Source organism: Lepidochelys kempii, chromosome 9 (genome assembly GCF_965140285.1).
Source record: "Lepidochelys kempii isolate rLepKem1 chromosome 9, rLepKem1.hap1, whole genome shotgun sequence".
NCBI classification, from domain to species: domain Eukaryota; kingdom Metazoa; phylum Chordata; order Testudines; family Cheloniidae; genus Lepidochelys; species Lepidochelys kempii.
The window spans coordinates 75746642-75763712 of NC_136388.1; the positions used below are offsets into that span (position 1 = coordinate 75746642).

The window sequence follows — 17071 nt, forward strand, 5'->3', positions numbered from 1 at the left end:
TTAACCTATATATGCCAGTCCTTTGAACAGAGTTGGTCAGAAACCACATACAGGCAATTCCTTCTTCCAGGAATCTCAGCCAAAACACCAGTGCCTGGTTCTCGGGGAACACTTCTGCCTCAAGGATTGATTAGACAGATTAAGACAGAGCAAACTGCTTGTCACAGCTCCCTCAAAAAGAAGCTGAATCACAAAACTAAGAATCCAAGCATTGTGTCAGACTGAACAGTGCACACGTTAAGGAAAAATAACTTGTAAGACTATGTATAATAGCATCAACTGGTGGTTCCCACCATAACTATAAGACATGTAGGTATTGAACTGTTTAAGCCCTTTTCTACATGGGAGTGCTTTATAAGGTATATGGCTATAGTTATGTTGGTATATCTCCCCCCCAGCCCTCCGTGAAGATGCTTTTATTCTGATATAAACATTCCTTTTGTTGGTTTAGTACAAACACCTTCCCAAGTGATTTAAAAGGAATGCTTATACCAATACAAACCCTAATTTGGACACTCTTATTGTGATATAACTACATGGATTTACATTCACACCTTAGTCTGTGCTGAAAAAAACTTACTTACACTAGCCATTGTTACAGCAAATAAACCATCTTGATGGCTTGCTGGAGGACAAGCAGCTGCCCTCTGCGCACACCTTCTTTGTTATTTTATTGTTTTATTTTTCAGATGAGCACAGGCACACTTTTGTTGTCTACTGAGGAATCTGTTTGCTGTCACCCTCACTTCTTTCAAATAGAGCAAGTTGACAAATGAAACAGGGAAGACTTTCTAAGTTTCTTTAGCATCCAGTCCAATTATTATTGTTAATTTAAAATATCCCAAAAAAATGAGTGTTTTTTCTTTTTTGTCTGTCTTCCTGCTATCCTTGCCTTAGCCTTTTTGGAAATTTTCCCCTTCACCTTCTTAGTGGGTTTCTCTATCCTCTACCCAAAGCTAGGACCCTCCCATCTCGGATTATTTTGATTTTCTTCTTCATGTATAGTAGGATGCTTATTCTTTGTTCCTACTGTCCGCATCCATTTTTTGTGTTTCTGGTCTCCCTCCCAAACTTTTTCCTCCTTCATTTCCTAAAATCAACATTTGCTGAGAATGAAACTAACACAAATTACTTGATTCAACATAGATTCATAGATATTTAGGTCAGAAGGGACCGTTATGATCATCTAGTCTGACCTCCTGCACAACGCAAGCCACAGAATTTCACCCACCACTTCTGCAAAAAACCTCACACCTATATCTGTGCTATTGGAGTCCTGAAATCATAGTTGTGACTGAAACCCAGTCAGTGTTACTCTGCACAAGATGTGTGTCATATAAGTAACAGAATGACAGAACAGTAGTAATAATGAGACAAGGTGGGTGAGGTGATACCTTTTATTGGACCAACTTCTCTTGGTGGGAGAGAGAGAGAGAGATGCTTTTGAGTTTACACTTGAAGAAGACCTCTGTGTAAACTTGAAAGCTGCTCTCTCTCACCAACAGAAGTTGGTCCAATAAAAGATTTCACCTCACCTGCCTTGTGTCTCTAATATCCTGACAAATAATATGCAACAGTATAACATTTGTAAATTTTCCTTCTGTTGGCTAATAACTCATGTGTGACCCTGATAGTTAGAGGTCACAAAGGGATTATGGCTTTGTGTTACTTCTCTGCATTTGTTCTTTTAAACTAGCCTAGTAATGATAAAGCAACAGTTGTGTTAATGGATGGTTAATGGGTCTGATCTTAATCATTGCCATACAACTCTTATTGACGTAAATAGAAGTTATACATATGTAAAGGCTGCTGGACCACAACCTTAATTAGGTGATTCAGGTAATCAAAATACGGCTTGTTTTGGATAATTTGTATTATAATTCGTTAATCATAGTTAACAGGTCAAACTCGAGCCTTTCTTCATGGCTATTATGTCAAAGAGCTATATGTTACCTCTGTGACATAACAGTTGTAAAATGACTTTATGGTGGCAAAGAGCAGAATAGTTTTCTGTTTTTCATGGTTAATAATTCTTTGAATCTTTACTGCTTCATCTCTTGTCACTTCTGAACCCACCAAGATAAAACTGTGATGGTAGAAGCAGCTGTTATGTACATTTTCATTTATTATATAAATATTGATATGGTTACAGCTTAAAGGGTCTTTTCTGCTTTCCATTTGTATACATAACTGCTGTTAGGTGAGACAGGAAATGTAGTGTACAAGGTATATGTAAAAAACAAACTCCCTGAAACTTGGTTATAGTTGAACTATATGGTCACTTTGGGATATGATTTCACAACAATTCCCACTCCTCCCATTTCTGAACTGTTCGAAGTCTCTTCTTATATATAATGGGTTGTCTTGGGTATGATAGGTTGTAAGGTTTTTAAAGATGTCTTATTGTATGTTTATTAAGTACCAAGCAAACTTACAGCGCTGTATTCAGAGCATTCATTGAGTAATCTGCCATTCTTAATAGTTAAAAATCTTGTTGCTCAGAAGGCAAGATAAGTGTCAGTGTTACATACTTTGTAGAAAGAAAAGGAGTACTTGTGGCACCTTAGAGACGAACAAATTTATTTTGTGAGCTACAGCTTTTGTGAGCTACAGCTCACTTCGTCAGTGCATCCGATGAAGTGAGCTGTAGCTCACGAAAGCTTATGCTCTAATAAATTGGTTAGTCTCTAAGGTGCCACAAGTACTCCTTTTCTTTTTGCGAATACAGACTAATATGGCTGCTACTCTGATACTTTGTAGAATGGGCTGAATTCTGGTAAGCAAGCAGGTTAATATTTAAACCAGAAATGTTAAACTCCTGACTGCCGCTGTGACAGGTAGAGATGCTTCAGAATAAACATTTCATCTTAAAATTAACAAATTCCCCTTTCCCTCCATGTCCTCTTTATTTAAAAAAAAAATTCTAGTGGGTATGCTTGAGAAGAGAGCCTTCCAAATGTGAACTCATGTATTCCTGGCTTAAAGAGCTCAAAGTGAACTGGGGTACTTCACAGATCTTTTAAATAATAAGTTAAATTCTGAAGCCTAATATTGCTTTACGTGTCAAATTTCCAATAACATTGGCATATAATTGTTTGGTTTGTTTATGAAATTGTTGTGGTTGTGCATACAAATTATTTACACTTGAAGATAGATAAATAAGCAAAGGGCAGAAATAGCTGGTGTAAAAGTGTCCAGTATCATTTTCCCCTCAGTGAGTAATATTGACTTCAGTAGTAACTTAACTAAAGTCAATAGTTATGCAGAAATTTACTAACAGATATAATGCTACTTCTGTGGGACTGGTCATGGTTATCTCCTCATCCTTAGGGTGTGTGCTGCACAGTGCCTAGATCCTTTCCCTCCAGGTCAGGGGATTTGTGGGGAGTGAGGTAAGGCTGGGAATGATACAGATCATCATTTCTTTCCCCCACCAACCAACCAACAACTAGGAGAACTTGGGGAGGAAATGCACTAAAAGTACTGTATGTAGTGGAGTTGTGTGCTCCTACACACAGTGTGTTAGGAAACTCTTTGGTACAGGAGGAGGATGTATCTGGGGAATATACCAGCTACAGGAATCATGCTGCCAGACTCCAGCTAGGGGCTTATACCACAGAGATGTGGAGTTTCCTTGTTGACTCTCTGAGACCTGTGCTGATGTCCTCTCCCCCACTAACAATTTCCATAAGGACATCCCCATAGATATAAATGCTCTTTAGTCTGCCCCTTCAGGAGGGGGAAATTGAGGCCCCCCCTTGTGCCATCAAAATTGGGAGAGGGAGCCGTGAACTTTCTAGGGCTCCTGTGGGAATTATGGTGGAGGGAGGGTTGGGAGTTCTGACAGCCCTCTCAGGTGGCACAAACCTACTCCTAGGCACCTCTTACATCCTGCAGGAGACAGGCATCCTTCGTGCAAACATAAGGAGGCAGGCAGGCTTCCTTTCTCTGTCCCATGTTAGAACTGTTCTTAAAAAAAGTTACTGTTGAGCGTATGGATCAGTAATTTAAGGGTGAACATTATTACATAATCACTGTAAGTAGTACAAAAAAAATTAAACCAGAGAATTCATAGATTAACATCAATATACAAGAAACTCAATTGAATGTATGGAAATTCACTGTTAAGGTATCCAAACTACCTTAAGTCTGCCCACATAACAATGCTCTGAGAAAATCAGACACTCTGAAGATTTTACCTATCCATAAAAAAAGAACTTTGTCATATCGGTGACTACAAAGGCTACAATGCTCTATTCTTACAGTAGCTGTGCCAAGTTCAGCTCCTTTTTTGGCCATATGCACAGTCCACAAAAGTATTTTGCAAATATTTCACTAGACAAATAATGTACTGAAGGCAATTATTCCCCAACTCATTAAGAGCCCAGTCCCCTCATGTGTGGTGGTCCTAGTCTCCTTGCTAGATCAGGCCTTCTGATTGTGCAAGTTAGCCATGCAGGTTTCATGTCTCCATACAAAACGTCGTATGCCCAGATTATGAAATTACAGTGCTTACATGAAAAGAACAAATATTAATGTGATGACAAAGCACCACGCCTAGCATTGGAGACACGTATATATGGTGCTGACATTGGCGTTAATGTTCTGTGGCCCACGTTTTCAGTTCTCCACCCATAAGGAAAGGATCCAAAGTAGTTCAAGTATTTGTACAATTGAGCAACTGTTTCTGTATTTTCAGATTTTTATGTTTCAACCATTAACTCTCAATTTCTTGGGGGTGTGTGTGTGTGTGTGTTTTTTTTTTTAATTGTGTTTATTTAAATAACATTCTTGTAGGGAATTTTACACTTAAGTTGCTAATGTGTGTTCTTGGCTTGGACCCTAGTTTAAGTATTTTTGTCTGGGAATTGGAATAATGTAAGTGTGTGTGTGTATCTATGCATTGAGGGGGTGGAGCTAGCTGTCAGGAAAAGCAAGAGAACAGCCACACCTAAAGTATGCTCCTCTAGTTTACAGGCAGTTTTTTCAGGTGGAAAGTTCATCAAAAGTTAATGCTGTTCCTTGGTAAGGGGAGGAGGGTTAATATACTCTGTGGATCAGAGAATTCTGTCTACACAGCCACAGAGCTAGCTATGCTGCCTTTGGGTGGGAGAGGAGAGCCAGGACATTCAGCTGATGGGTTGGCTTCTCCTTGGGATGTCCCAACATCTGTGAGTTAGAGTATAACTTCTCCATGGATCTACAAGCTCCGCGCACAAGGGAAGCTGTATTCTGGATTCCTTCTCTGAGAGAAGAATCCTCTCCTTCCTGAAGGGAGAATAACTCGGGTTATCTGTGGCATCAAACAGTTGATATTTTTGGGAGCATGGATCCCAATGTGTAAATGAATATTGTGGCTGCAATGGCAGTTAATAACAAGAAGATTTGCTGGCACCTATATGTCTAAGTGATGAATCATTTAAGCAGCTAGAAATTAAGCTCTTGCCCAAGAGAACACTGTAAGGAAGATTTTTTTTTTTTTTTTTTAAAAGGGTGAACTGGATGTACTTATGTTCTGTCCATCATGCCATCTACAGTTAGAGAGAGTCCATCCTATGAAGGGGTTGCTACATGGAAATACAGTTTTAAAAGGTCCTCCCAGGAGAAAATAATTGTGGTCAGGTAGACTATTTGGCTGCTGTTATGCCCAATGTAGCATGAAGTAAAGCAACTAGTGAAATATGTTGCTAAAAAGGGCTGGTATGTTGCTAATTCTCTGTGTGGGAATCCCAGTTTTAAAGCTTTAGGCATTCTAAGCACAATAACATCATTGTACTAAAGGAACCAGCCTTCAGAAAGGCTTTTTGGAGAGTATGTGTTTGCGCATGTGTGCAATTCCTTGTTATATCTAAACTTGTTTTAATCTTCCACTGAAAGATGTGAGAGCTGGAATTGCATATTTTGGTTTGCAATTTACCTGAAAGAAGTAATTCACTGAAATATAAGAATATAGAAGACCACTCACAGCCTAATTTTTGTGTGTTTTGTGGTATGCGTGTGTTAATGTTGGCTGCTTTTTTTAAAAAAAATGGAAATCCAGTGTGCTGAACACTTCAGCTTTGCTAACTTCAGTACCATTGTCTTTTTGTTTAATGGTCCAATAATACTTGATATTTCTATAGCACTTTCTATTCAAAGATATCCAAGAACTCTACAAACATGAATATATTAAAGTTTCATGATCATCCACTTAAAGTAGGGAAGTAGTAGTATCTCCATGTTACATGTGGAGGCAGAGAGAAATTAAAGGCTCTTTCACGTGGTCAAGGTGTGAGCCAATTGCAAACCTGAGAATAAACCTAGGATTATAAGGGGGGAGATAAATGCCAGACTGTCATTGACTTTCAATTGGAGTTCAGCACCTCACTGCTGTTTGTGCCTTTGAAAATCTCCCTGATGGTTGTGTATAGCAAATGTGGAGGAGGGGAGGGGATGGTGCTAACATTTTCAAAATAAGTCACACAGATGCTTTTGAAAATTTTAACCTAACAAAATAAAGCATGTACTACTTTTCATAAAATAGGGCTTCTGGTGTATTTAATTTTAAAATTAATAGCATGGTGAGAAAAGGGTTGTGGAATTTATAGTACAGGAAAGATATTGTGTGTGTGAGCATATTTTGACACGTATGTGAAACTTCCTGGTTCATGCTACTCTTAAATCTTTTAAAACTTCTATGTTAAACAAAACTCTGGTGCAAAGCCGTTTTAAATCGCTGAAAGGCAAATACGTTGTTATCAATCATTTCATTTACAAAACCCAAGCACTGAAAAGCAAGGAAGAGTGGTCATGGTTAAAGGACTGCACCTTTATACTGGTATGACTGTGCCCACAATAGGGGGTTGTACTGCTTTAACTATATAGGTTTAGAAACTGATATAGTGAAAATAGTACAAAAACTGTGTGTAGGCAAGCCCTTCCTATGTATGTACAGCACCTAGCACAATAGAACCTCTATGCACTACGTAATGGGGGGAAAAAGATACACTAATAGTTAAGGACATAATTCTTACATTGCCTACTTAATAAACACAATGTTCCCAGGTACAGTTAAATGGAAAATATCAGTTAATATTTTGGCATAGTACTAACTGTTTCCTGAGAAGAAAGTTGAATATGTATTTTAATAGGTAAAGTGTAAGTTGATAGATGGTAAAATTATGTTACTTATATTGTGGACTTGTATTTGAGGGTGATCACTGTGTGTAATGTGCACTTACTATAGATAACTCTGAAGTAAAATGAATTCCATTTTTTATCACTAATGTCAAAACACTACTCATCTAGAAAAAAGTTGTCTGATATGAAATAAATATTTCTTTATACTTGAAAACAACGTTTTTGTTGTCTAGACAGTTTTCCTTTGTTTATTACCTTGCTTCTATGTGTTTGGGATTTGTAAATGATGAGATAGGCATGTATATATACGGTTGTATGCAGTGTTGTTGTAGCTGTGTTGGTCCCAAAGGGCATAAAGAGACAAGGTGGGTGAGGAGTATCTTGTATTGGACTAGCTAGTCAGTTAGCAACCTTAATTGGCTTCTGAAATGATGTATTTTTCCCCCCAGGTTTTATAAAAGTCTTTCATAATCTTTTGTGTACATAGCTAAAGGATGATAAAATTAAAAACAAATTATAAATGGGACAAACAGTTCACCAGATAATTAAACTAAAGGAGTGAGAGGCGCTAATAGTGGCTACAGAAGAGACCTTCGCCCTTCAACGGTCACTTGATAAGATACCCTATGAATTTAAGATTATGTCTATGCTGTAATTAAAAACTCATGGCTGGCTCGTGCCAGCTGATGCAGGCTCGTAGGGCTCATGTTAAGGGGAGGTTTCATTGCATTGTAGGCGTTTGGGCTTGGGCTGGAGCTTGGGCTCTGGCATCCTCCCACCTTGCAGTGTCCTAGAGCTCAGGGTCTAGTCTGTGCCCGAACAGCTACATTGCAATTAAACAGCCCCTTAGCCTGAGTCAGCTGGTACAGGCCAGCCATGGGTTTTTAATTGCATTGTAGACCATAGATTCCAAGGCTGGAAGGGACCGCTGTGATCATCTAGTCTGACCTCCTATATAACATAGGCCTTAAACTCCCCCAAAATAATTGGTAGAGCATATCTTTTAGAAAAACATACAATCTTGATTTTCAAAATTGTCAGTGATGGCGAATTCACCACAGCCCTTGGTAAATTTGTTCCAATTAAAGTCATTGTTAAAAATGTGTGTGTCTTATTTCCAGTCTGAATTTTTTTAGCTTTAACTTCCAGCCATTGGATTGTGTTATGCCTTTCTCTGCTAGTTGGAAAACCCATTGTCAAATATTTATTCCTTGTGTAGATACTTATAGACTATAATCAAGTCACCTCCTAAGCTCCTTGAGTCTGTCACTCTAAGGCGTGTTTTCTAATCCTTCAATTATTTTCATGGCTGTTCTCTGAACCCTCTCCAATTTATCTACATCCTTCTTAAATTATGAACACCAGAACTGGACATAGTATTCTAGCAGTAGTCACATCATTACCAAATACAGAGGTAAAATAAACTCTCTACTTCTACTCGAGATTCACCTGTTTATGCATCCTTTCTGGCCACAGCATCCTGTTGGGAGCTCTTTTTGAAGCCATTAGCCATGTATGCACAACAAAACCCTATCGAAGCTGTGATGACCAGACCTTTAGCTGGTGTAAGTTTGCCGATACTGATAGACACCAATTGAGTTTGTGGTCCTGAATGTTGGTTTAAAAAATATACTGAAAACAATAGGAAATAAAGCGCCAAACCCAGGATTGGAACTCTGATCACCGTTTGGTTCTACAGCCAGTGCCTGTTCCATTAGGCCACAGTGTTTCCCAGCCAAGTCACTCACCCTCTTGTTCCTTAGTTACCTCATCTTAAAAAAAAAAAAAAAAAAAAAAAAGGCCTAATAGTAGTGCTTTTTATTTATTTAGTATTTTATGTAAATAGAACTTGCAGTACTCTACCAAAGTGTTATTAGTTTGTCTAAAAAAAGACATTTGAAGTAATTTTGTGTGAGAGGCACTGATCTAGGGTAGTGGCTCTCAACCTTTCCAGACTACTGTACCCCTTTCACATGTCTGATTTGTATTGTGTACTTCAAGTTTCAACTTATTTAAATAACTATTTGCTCACAAAATCAGGCATAAAAATACAAAAGTGTCACAGCACACTATTACTGAAAAATTGCTTACTTTCTCATTTTTACCATATAATTATAAAATAAATCAATTGGACTATAAATATTGTACCTTCATTTCAGTGTATAGTATATGAAACAGTATAAGCAAGTCATTGTCTATATGAAATTTTAGTTTGTACTGACTTTACTAATGCTTTTTATGTAGCCTGTTGTGAAACTAGTCAAATATCCTGATGACTAGTTTCACAACAGGCTACATAAGTGGATGTATCCCCTGAAAGACCTCTGTGTATCCTCAGGGGTACATGTACCTCTGGTTGAGAACCATTGATGTAGGGGATAAGCTGTGGGGCTAACGCCTCTTAGATCAGGGCTATGTTCCCAGTTGCACCACAGATTTCCCATGTGTCTTTTTTTCTTTCTTTCTTTTTTTTTTCAAGTCACTTAGGGAAACTGAGTAACAGAGATTCCATCTGGAAAATGGCCCTGTGCTCCTTCTCAGTAGGCTGTGGGAAATGTATGTGGAGAAGCCATTTTATTGGGTCCTGGAGGTAGCTCTTTTCACTTATGAAAAGTAGCCCAAGCCCGTTCAGAGGGTAATCATAAGTATTCTCTATCACCATATTCTCCATCACGTACTTCAATTACATCAATCATACTTTATTTTTAAATAACAGCACTCACTTTGAAAATTGCTTCTTGCTACTGTTTTGGTGTTTGTGTTAAAAGCGATTTATGGAATGTGGTAATTTTAAAAATTAAAAATAGGAGCATCCATTCAGCTTTAAGGTGGTAGCTTCTTAAAATGTGCAAGAGAGCCATTGTGAGTGCTCCTGTCTGCACAGGTATAAAGATCCCTTTTGTACTTTTTCTTGATCTTCAGGAATTTTTCTCTTATCTACAAAATGTAACTTAAGGGTGGGAAAATTCTCCCTGTGTTTGTTGCTTTAGTGTTGTTCATCTTTATTGATGAATTACATGTTGACTTGCCTACAGCATTAAACACAGTTGCTTCATTTTTACCATTGACCCTTTCTTATTCTTCTCAGAAAGCCAGTGGTGGTGACACAACTAAAAATTTATCTTAAGTTTCTCTTTCTGGTTCTCCACTTTTCATTTATCTGGGTCTGATTTTTGTTCATTCTTGTTTCTCTTTGATATTTCCATATGATTAATTTTTGCTTAATAACACAACTAAGCTGTTTCTTAGAAGGATGGTTGAATATGAGAAGCACAGAAAGGATTGTAATTATGGTCTGCAGCTTCCCCCCCCCCCCCCCGTCTGATTAAAAATATGCTGACTTTATTTTTATTTTTGTGCCTTAATTTTTGCCAGTGTGAGCTGTTGTTCTTATTATTTGCATTAGAATAACCCTCAGAGGCCTCAATCAGGATTGGGGTTCCATAGTACAAATGATGTACAGATATATGTAAAAAATGGGATAGTCAGTCTTAAAAAGCTGTAGAATCATACTTTCCTAACGTGATATATTTAAATTGACTTGAAACCCAGGCCAAACAAGGTCTTAGGAGATGATTGGGTTTTTTTGTTTTTTTCCCCCCCAGTAAATATAATTTCTGCCAAGCAATTAACTGGATATGGACGCTTCAACCATTTGTTCCCATCATCCAACTATCAACATATGAAGATGCACAAGAGGATTCTGGGGCACTTATCATCTGTATATTGTGTAGCATTTGACCGCAGTGGGAGGCGAATTTTCACAGTGAGTTTAAAAATTATAATATCTTGGATCACTGGATGTTTGTTTTTATTCTTTTTCTCTTGATGCCCTAAACAGCTTTTTCTGGCTTACAAAGAATGAACTTGTCATCCAGGAAGAAATAAAAACAAAGGTTATGAAAGGCTTAGAAATTAAACTCTTTCTACACTACCTCTCCCAGAATTTCCACCTTCCCAAGTTTAGAGTCTGTGTAGCATACTTGTTTTGTCTTTGTATTTTTTAGAACAGCTCACAGCATCAGTGGACAGGCAACTGAAACTATTGGTCAACTATCCACTTCCCTACATAGAACTATAGGAGAGTTGCTTACAGCTCAAAGCTCTGTGACTTGTATCAGTAAATATGTGTTATATTTACCAGCTTTTTGCTCACTGGTGCCAGATTCCTTTGATATTCTGGGGTTTGGAAATACTTCAGATGCGTCTTACTTGAGTGAGTTTGATTTGTTTTTAAATCGTCCACGGAAGTCCCTCACTAGCCTGCATTTTGCTAAGCTACACGCTTTGAAAAACTGGCAGTCTTTCCCTTATGTCTTATCTAAAAACTAGATAGTAGAGGCTGTAGTGAGGTCTCTTACTACTAAAGTTTCATTATTAAGGTTATCTAGCTTAAAAAAAATAACCTACTCTCATACATTTATTGGCATACTGTGAAGTATAAAAAAAACTAAACTGAAACAGTTAAAATAAATGAACAAAATATATTTTGTGATGTTATTCCTTGCCTTTTGTGTGTTCACTTGCTAATCCACAAGATTTGATAACAGTGTATCTTGCAGTTGTTAATGTGAATTTGTAAGGTTTTTATTGTACTTCCATGTTCAAAGGCAGCTTTTTCCCCCCACCATAGAAAAAACATATACATTATCAATACAAACCCTTCTGTTCTTATATTAATCTTCTTTCTCTTCTCTGCCTGTATTCCCAGCTACAATTACATGCAGTCATGTAATACATTTATCTCTGAAATTGTATTCACTTAAGTGGAATTAAATGTAAATCCCCATTACACTTCACATTATGTTCAATTGTGTTAGCATATTGGGTTATACTTTTAAAAATGTACTGGCAAGATTCTCTCCTGTGCTGAGCAGAGCTTTGGGGAGGCAGAGGCACAGACCTGGATACAACACAGTAACGCCCAGCAGAGAATTCTCCTGCACCAAGGGACTTTTCTGATGGGTATTAGTGTCTAGATTATGCTATCTCAGTGGTGTACAGGGCCATAAATTCTGCTGAGCCCTAAGTGTTTGGTTATGTTACAGTTTCTATCACAGGGGTTTTTTTGAGTGTAAAGTCAAGTCTTGCAGTCAGTATAATATGTAATGGTATTTGTTTAATCTGGGTAAAAAGGTGTTTAACAAATTCAGTATACCTGGGATTCACTGTACTTACATGTCAGAAGGATGAAAAAGAAGAGAAATCCTATTCACACTACCTTAAAGACCAAATTCAGTCCTGGTGAGCAGCTTTTTCTCCATTAGCTTTCATAGAACTACACCTGCTTATGATAGAACTGCATTTGGACCATTATTTCAAAGTGTGTCTATGTAAATTGTGTCATATGGGGTGATGTGGTTTGGATAAAGGCTTCATTGGCATGAGATTGGGATGGCCATGTCATTCCTGGATGGTGAGGCCATGAGCATGTTGTGTTGTCATAAAACCTTTTGTAGCACACAACACTAACCTATATTAAACTCTTTTAAAGAGTTTTTAAAACATCTTGTTGTGGCTGTTTTTGTGTGTGTATCATTGCATCTCTAAATCTTGGTAAATCTCTAAATCTTACTCAGTTCAGGGGGAGCCAAGAGAACCATTTTAAAACCAACCAAATGAAAACCACCTCCCAATCTTAAATGCTTTTCTGTATATAAAAGTGTCATGATTTTAAAGTCCACAGTTTCTATCAGAACTAGAAGTGAGTCCTCTTCTAAGGGTTTGAAGCTCTTTTTCTACTGTTCGGAGGTGTGTGCAATATTGTTGGTCCTGTTTACAGAAGAGTTGAATGACCTTCGCTCCAGCTAGTCAGTGTAAGCTGTTGGTGTCCCATGACATTGCTGTGTATTGAAAAACTATCAGAGGTTCAGGGCTGAGTCTTATCCCAAGATCTTGGTTGGTGTAATTTGGTTGGAGAAATTCCACTTTTGAAGTTTCATTTAAAAAACTGAAGGTGTATGAAACGGCTCAAAGGCTGGAATGTTAGAATCCTGGTAGGGATGGATTATTGAGCAGAGATGCATGTTAAACGTATTTAGACAAAGGTTCATGTTAAACGTATCTATGACATAGCTCTGAAACTTCACATGGGTCTTTAGTCTATCAGATATGGATCATTTCCACAAATGTGATGTGTATATGATTTTATTACATAGAATAAATGAGTTCAAAATCTACGTGTTAGGTTCTTGTATGTTCCTCAGTTATTGCTGACCTGATAATATTGCAGAAGGTAATATTAACATTGGTAGTCTTCACTTTGTGTTCTATGTTCAGATAATTTTGTCATTTTAAAGAAATATTTAAAGTCCTGATCGTGCAAAGGCATCCACAAGCTAATCTCTTTCGCTCATTGGAGCCCTCCTGTAGTCATTTCTTACAGTCATGGCCCAGCGACTGTTGTGTTTTTGTTTTGGATGCTCGTCTGTCTAAAATGTATGGAAATATCTTTGCCTGATCTTTGTGTTTGTGTAACATTAGGGCTCAGATGATTGTTTGGTGAAAATTTGGGCTACAGATGACGGTCGTCTGCTCTCAACGTTGCGAGGACACTCAGCTGAAATTTCTGACATGGCTGTTAACTATGAAAACACATTGCTGGCTGCAGGCAGCTGTGATAAGGTAGTCAGAGTATGGTGTCTACGAACCTGTGCACCAGTTGCAGTGCTGCAGGGCCATTCAGCTTCCATTACGTCCATACAGGTAAGGGGTAACACTTGCTCCAGATTCCCAAGTGACTTTTAAAATGGTGGGGAAGAGTATGGAGTAGCAATGGGAAGCAGACCTCTTTCACATCTAAGTCGGCAGTTCAGATCTGCCTCCGCTTGAGTGACCTAAAGTTGTTGCTATGTAACCACTTTTCTGTGGTTTGTGTAAAATCCATAGATTGGTGTAGTTCCTAGTGATCAGGTATCTCAAAGGCTGTCATCACAACTGTTACCCTTTTGGCAGTCTGCACAGAGGGCTGTGACTGAATGGACGCTCCTAGAGATTTATTTACTTTTTCAAAAAATATCTGTTTGCTAAAAGTTTTTTATTGCAGATCACTTGCATTTGATTTGCAAATATCTGGAAACTCTGGCATAAGTAGACAGAGGACAGTATAACTGCAGTGGTGTGGCACATGCAAGTGTGGATAAGGGACAAAACTGAAATAGCATGGCCACTGTGTGCAAACTGCTCTAGTAGTACTTACACTGTTACATCCTCAGTTACGTTACAAGCAGTTCCATTCTGTAGTGGCAGTGTAGTCTGTAATAGCTGGTGAAATCATGTTACATTGTTGTAGTTGGCACCACGTTTAAACCAAGTTCAGACACAGTTCCCTAATATGGGAGAGGCACAGTGCAGACTGAGCCTTATGCTACTGGGTTATAAATGGAAACAACTAATTTGATACAATTTCATGTAGGTGGATGTTGAAAGGAGCACATAAATATGAGCACATAATTTGAAAACTGGAATTCATTCAGGATTTTATTCAGTAACTCTTGGATGTTTCAGAACTCTGTCCAAAGAAAGTTAGTTTTACTTCTGAGTTAATGGTTCTCATTTAAAATGCTTGACTTTTTTCGCCATGTTATAATGAATCATAAAATATGTAGCTCCTTTGGAGGTTTACATACACAAACAGACTAGAAAAACTGGTTGTAATAGCTTTCTGTGACATTCTTATACAAGTTTACAATTTCTGTAAAGTACGCTGTTTTAAATTGGTTTTATTGTTTATAAGCAGAGCTTAAGCAATTTGAGATACTTAGTTGCAAGAGCATTAAACTTCCTATCCAGACTGTGTCACCAAAGACAAACCCATAGCCACAGGGTGACACCCTGGTGAAAAGTACCATCCTTCTCCCCCTCCCCCCCCCCCCCCCCAAAAAAAAAAAAAAAACCCAACAACCAAAAAAAAATCCAAAAAATGACCTGCTGGGAAGTGTGAGGGTGCTCAAATTCCTGCCAGGCTGCTATCCTGGATCATACTGGATCCAATGTCCAGTTTTCTATCAGTCTCTGCTAATATGTGTCAGATAATACTCAGCTGCTGGATAGGAGGAGCATTCTCTCACCTTGTTCTGTAGGAAAGGAAGGTCTAGGCTACTCTCACCTTCTCCCAGCCTTCTAGCTTCTGCATGGCAGAATGAGTGCCTTTGCTACTCAAAACATACACATGCTCCACTCCCTTTGTTTGATTTTTATGGAAGCTTACATTCTGAAGAAATGCATGTTAGTCTTTTTGTTCACTCAGAGAAAGTTCATACTTTCAGTGGCAAGTTGCTTCTTTTCATAAGATACCTGTATTTAAGAGGGTAGGGAAGTCAGCTGATTTAACTGCCATAACTGTATTTTTAGTTTTCTCCAGCAAGAAAAGGAATAACCCGATACCTCACTTCTACTGGTGCTGATGGAGCAATCTGTTTCTGGCAGTGGCATGCCAATACAATTAAATTCAAGTAAGCTCATTTTGGTGTTTATAATTATTCCAGTTATAAATTTGAACTTGATCTGCAAGTGGGTCCTTGATGTCATTCCCCAGTGCCTGATTGCCATACTGGTCTAATGGACCGTGTGGAGTCTGAGAAGTGGAGTGGTGGGTAGCCATATAAGCCTTTGCAGCTATCTTAGGGGGTGTCCTTTCTCGTCGTGTGTTATGACTTCCACAGGGCTGCAAAGGATAGATCCCTGAGTTCTTTGCTTTATGCTTTTCAAGCAATAGTTGTGGGATGTCTGCCTCACTTTTAGGCCCAAGACCTGTACGTTTAGTCCCAAATTCTTCTCTAAAATGTGCAGGAATGCAAATTCCATTAACTTTAATTGGAGATGTAAACATCTTTAGATAGAATTTCATCCCTAAAAAGTGTGGGTTTGATGACATGCTACAGCACGGGTGGGGAAACTTTTTGGCCAGAGGGCCACATCAGGGTTCCAAAAATGTGTGGAGGGCCAGGAAGAGAAGGCTGTGCCAACCCCCCTGCTCCTTGTCCCCTGACCGCCACCTCCCTGGACTCCACCCTCTGTCCAACCCCTCATGATCCCTGTCTCCTGACTGCCCCGATCCCTATCTACAACCTGACAGGGCCCCCGGGACTCTCACGCCTTTCCAACCCCCCCGTCCCCTGACCGCCTCCTCCCTCCCCTAACCTCTGCCCCATCCAACTGCCCCCAACTCCCTGTCCCCTGACTGCCCCCCGGAACCCCCTGCCTCTTATCCAACAGCCCCGGTCCCCACCCCCTTACCATGCCTCTCAGAGCAGCATGTCTGGCAGCTGTGCCGCCCCAGCCGGAGCCAGCCATGCTGCTGCGCTGCCGGCAGAAGCTCGCAGCCCCGCCACCCAAAGCATTGGCGGCACAGCGAGCTGAGGCTGCGGGGGAAGGGGAGGGCTAGCCTCCCCGGCTGGGAGCTTAAGGGCCTGGCAGGACAGTCCCGCGGGCTGTAGTTTGCCCACCTCTGTGCTTCAGGATGATGGCTTGTCAGTTTCTATTTTAAGTGTTTGGCTTTTTGAATATAAACAAATTTAAATAGGTTAAAAGATCTTTTTAACTCTCAAAAGTAGAAAGCACGGGTTACTTTTTTATTAAACTGATTTTAAGTGTATGCATCTGATGGCAAACTTCAAGTTCCAAATTCTGTAATAAAAGAACTTAAAATGAAAACACTGACCTTAACTTTAACCACTGAGTTACTCTGATACTGCTCTTCTTAGGGGACATGAAGATAAGGTCATAAAATTAAAATTGTCATGTTATTTTCTTGCATTTAGGGATCGCCCCGTGAAATTTGCTGAGAGATCCAGGCCTGGAGTTCAGATATCTTGTTCATCTTTCAGCTCTGGTATGTATAGAAGTCAAGAAATAGCACTTCAGTTTTACTTTGTATGTGTATATATGTATGTATGTACATATAAAAAAAGAAGTTTAGCTTTAAAACAATCTCTGGTCCTCTATAGCTACT

General features: G+C 39.0%; 1 protein-coding gene across 4 annotated transcripts in view; it reads left to right on the plus strand.

The window, feature by feature from the left end:
* Window positions 1-17071, plus strand: part of BRWD3 (bromodomain and WD repeat domain containing 3) — an 88516-nt gene that overhangs the window by 13119 nt on the left and 58326 nt on the right. For all 4 annotated transcript variants that reach the window (XM_073360928.2, XM_073360930.2, XM_073360929.2 and 1 more), the window contains 4 exons: window positions 10725-10885; window positions 13603-13824; window positions 15472-15572; window positions 16881-16951. In XM_073360928.2, the coding sequence (XP_073217029.1) occupies window positions 10725-10885; window positions 13603-13824; window positions 15472-15572; window positions 16881-16951 (555 nt within the window). The remainder of the gene's footprint in view (window positions 1-10724; window positions 10886-13602; window positions 13825-15471; window positions 15573-16880; window positions 16952-17071) is intronic.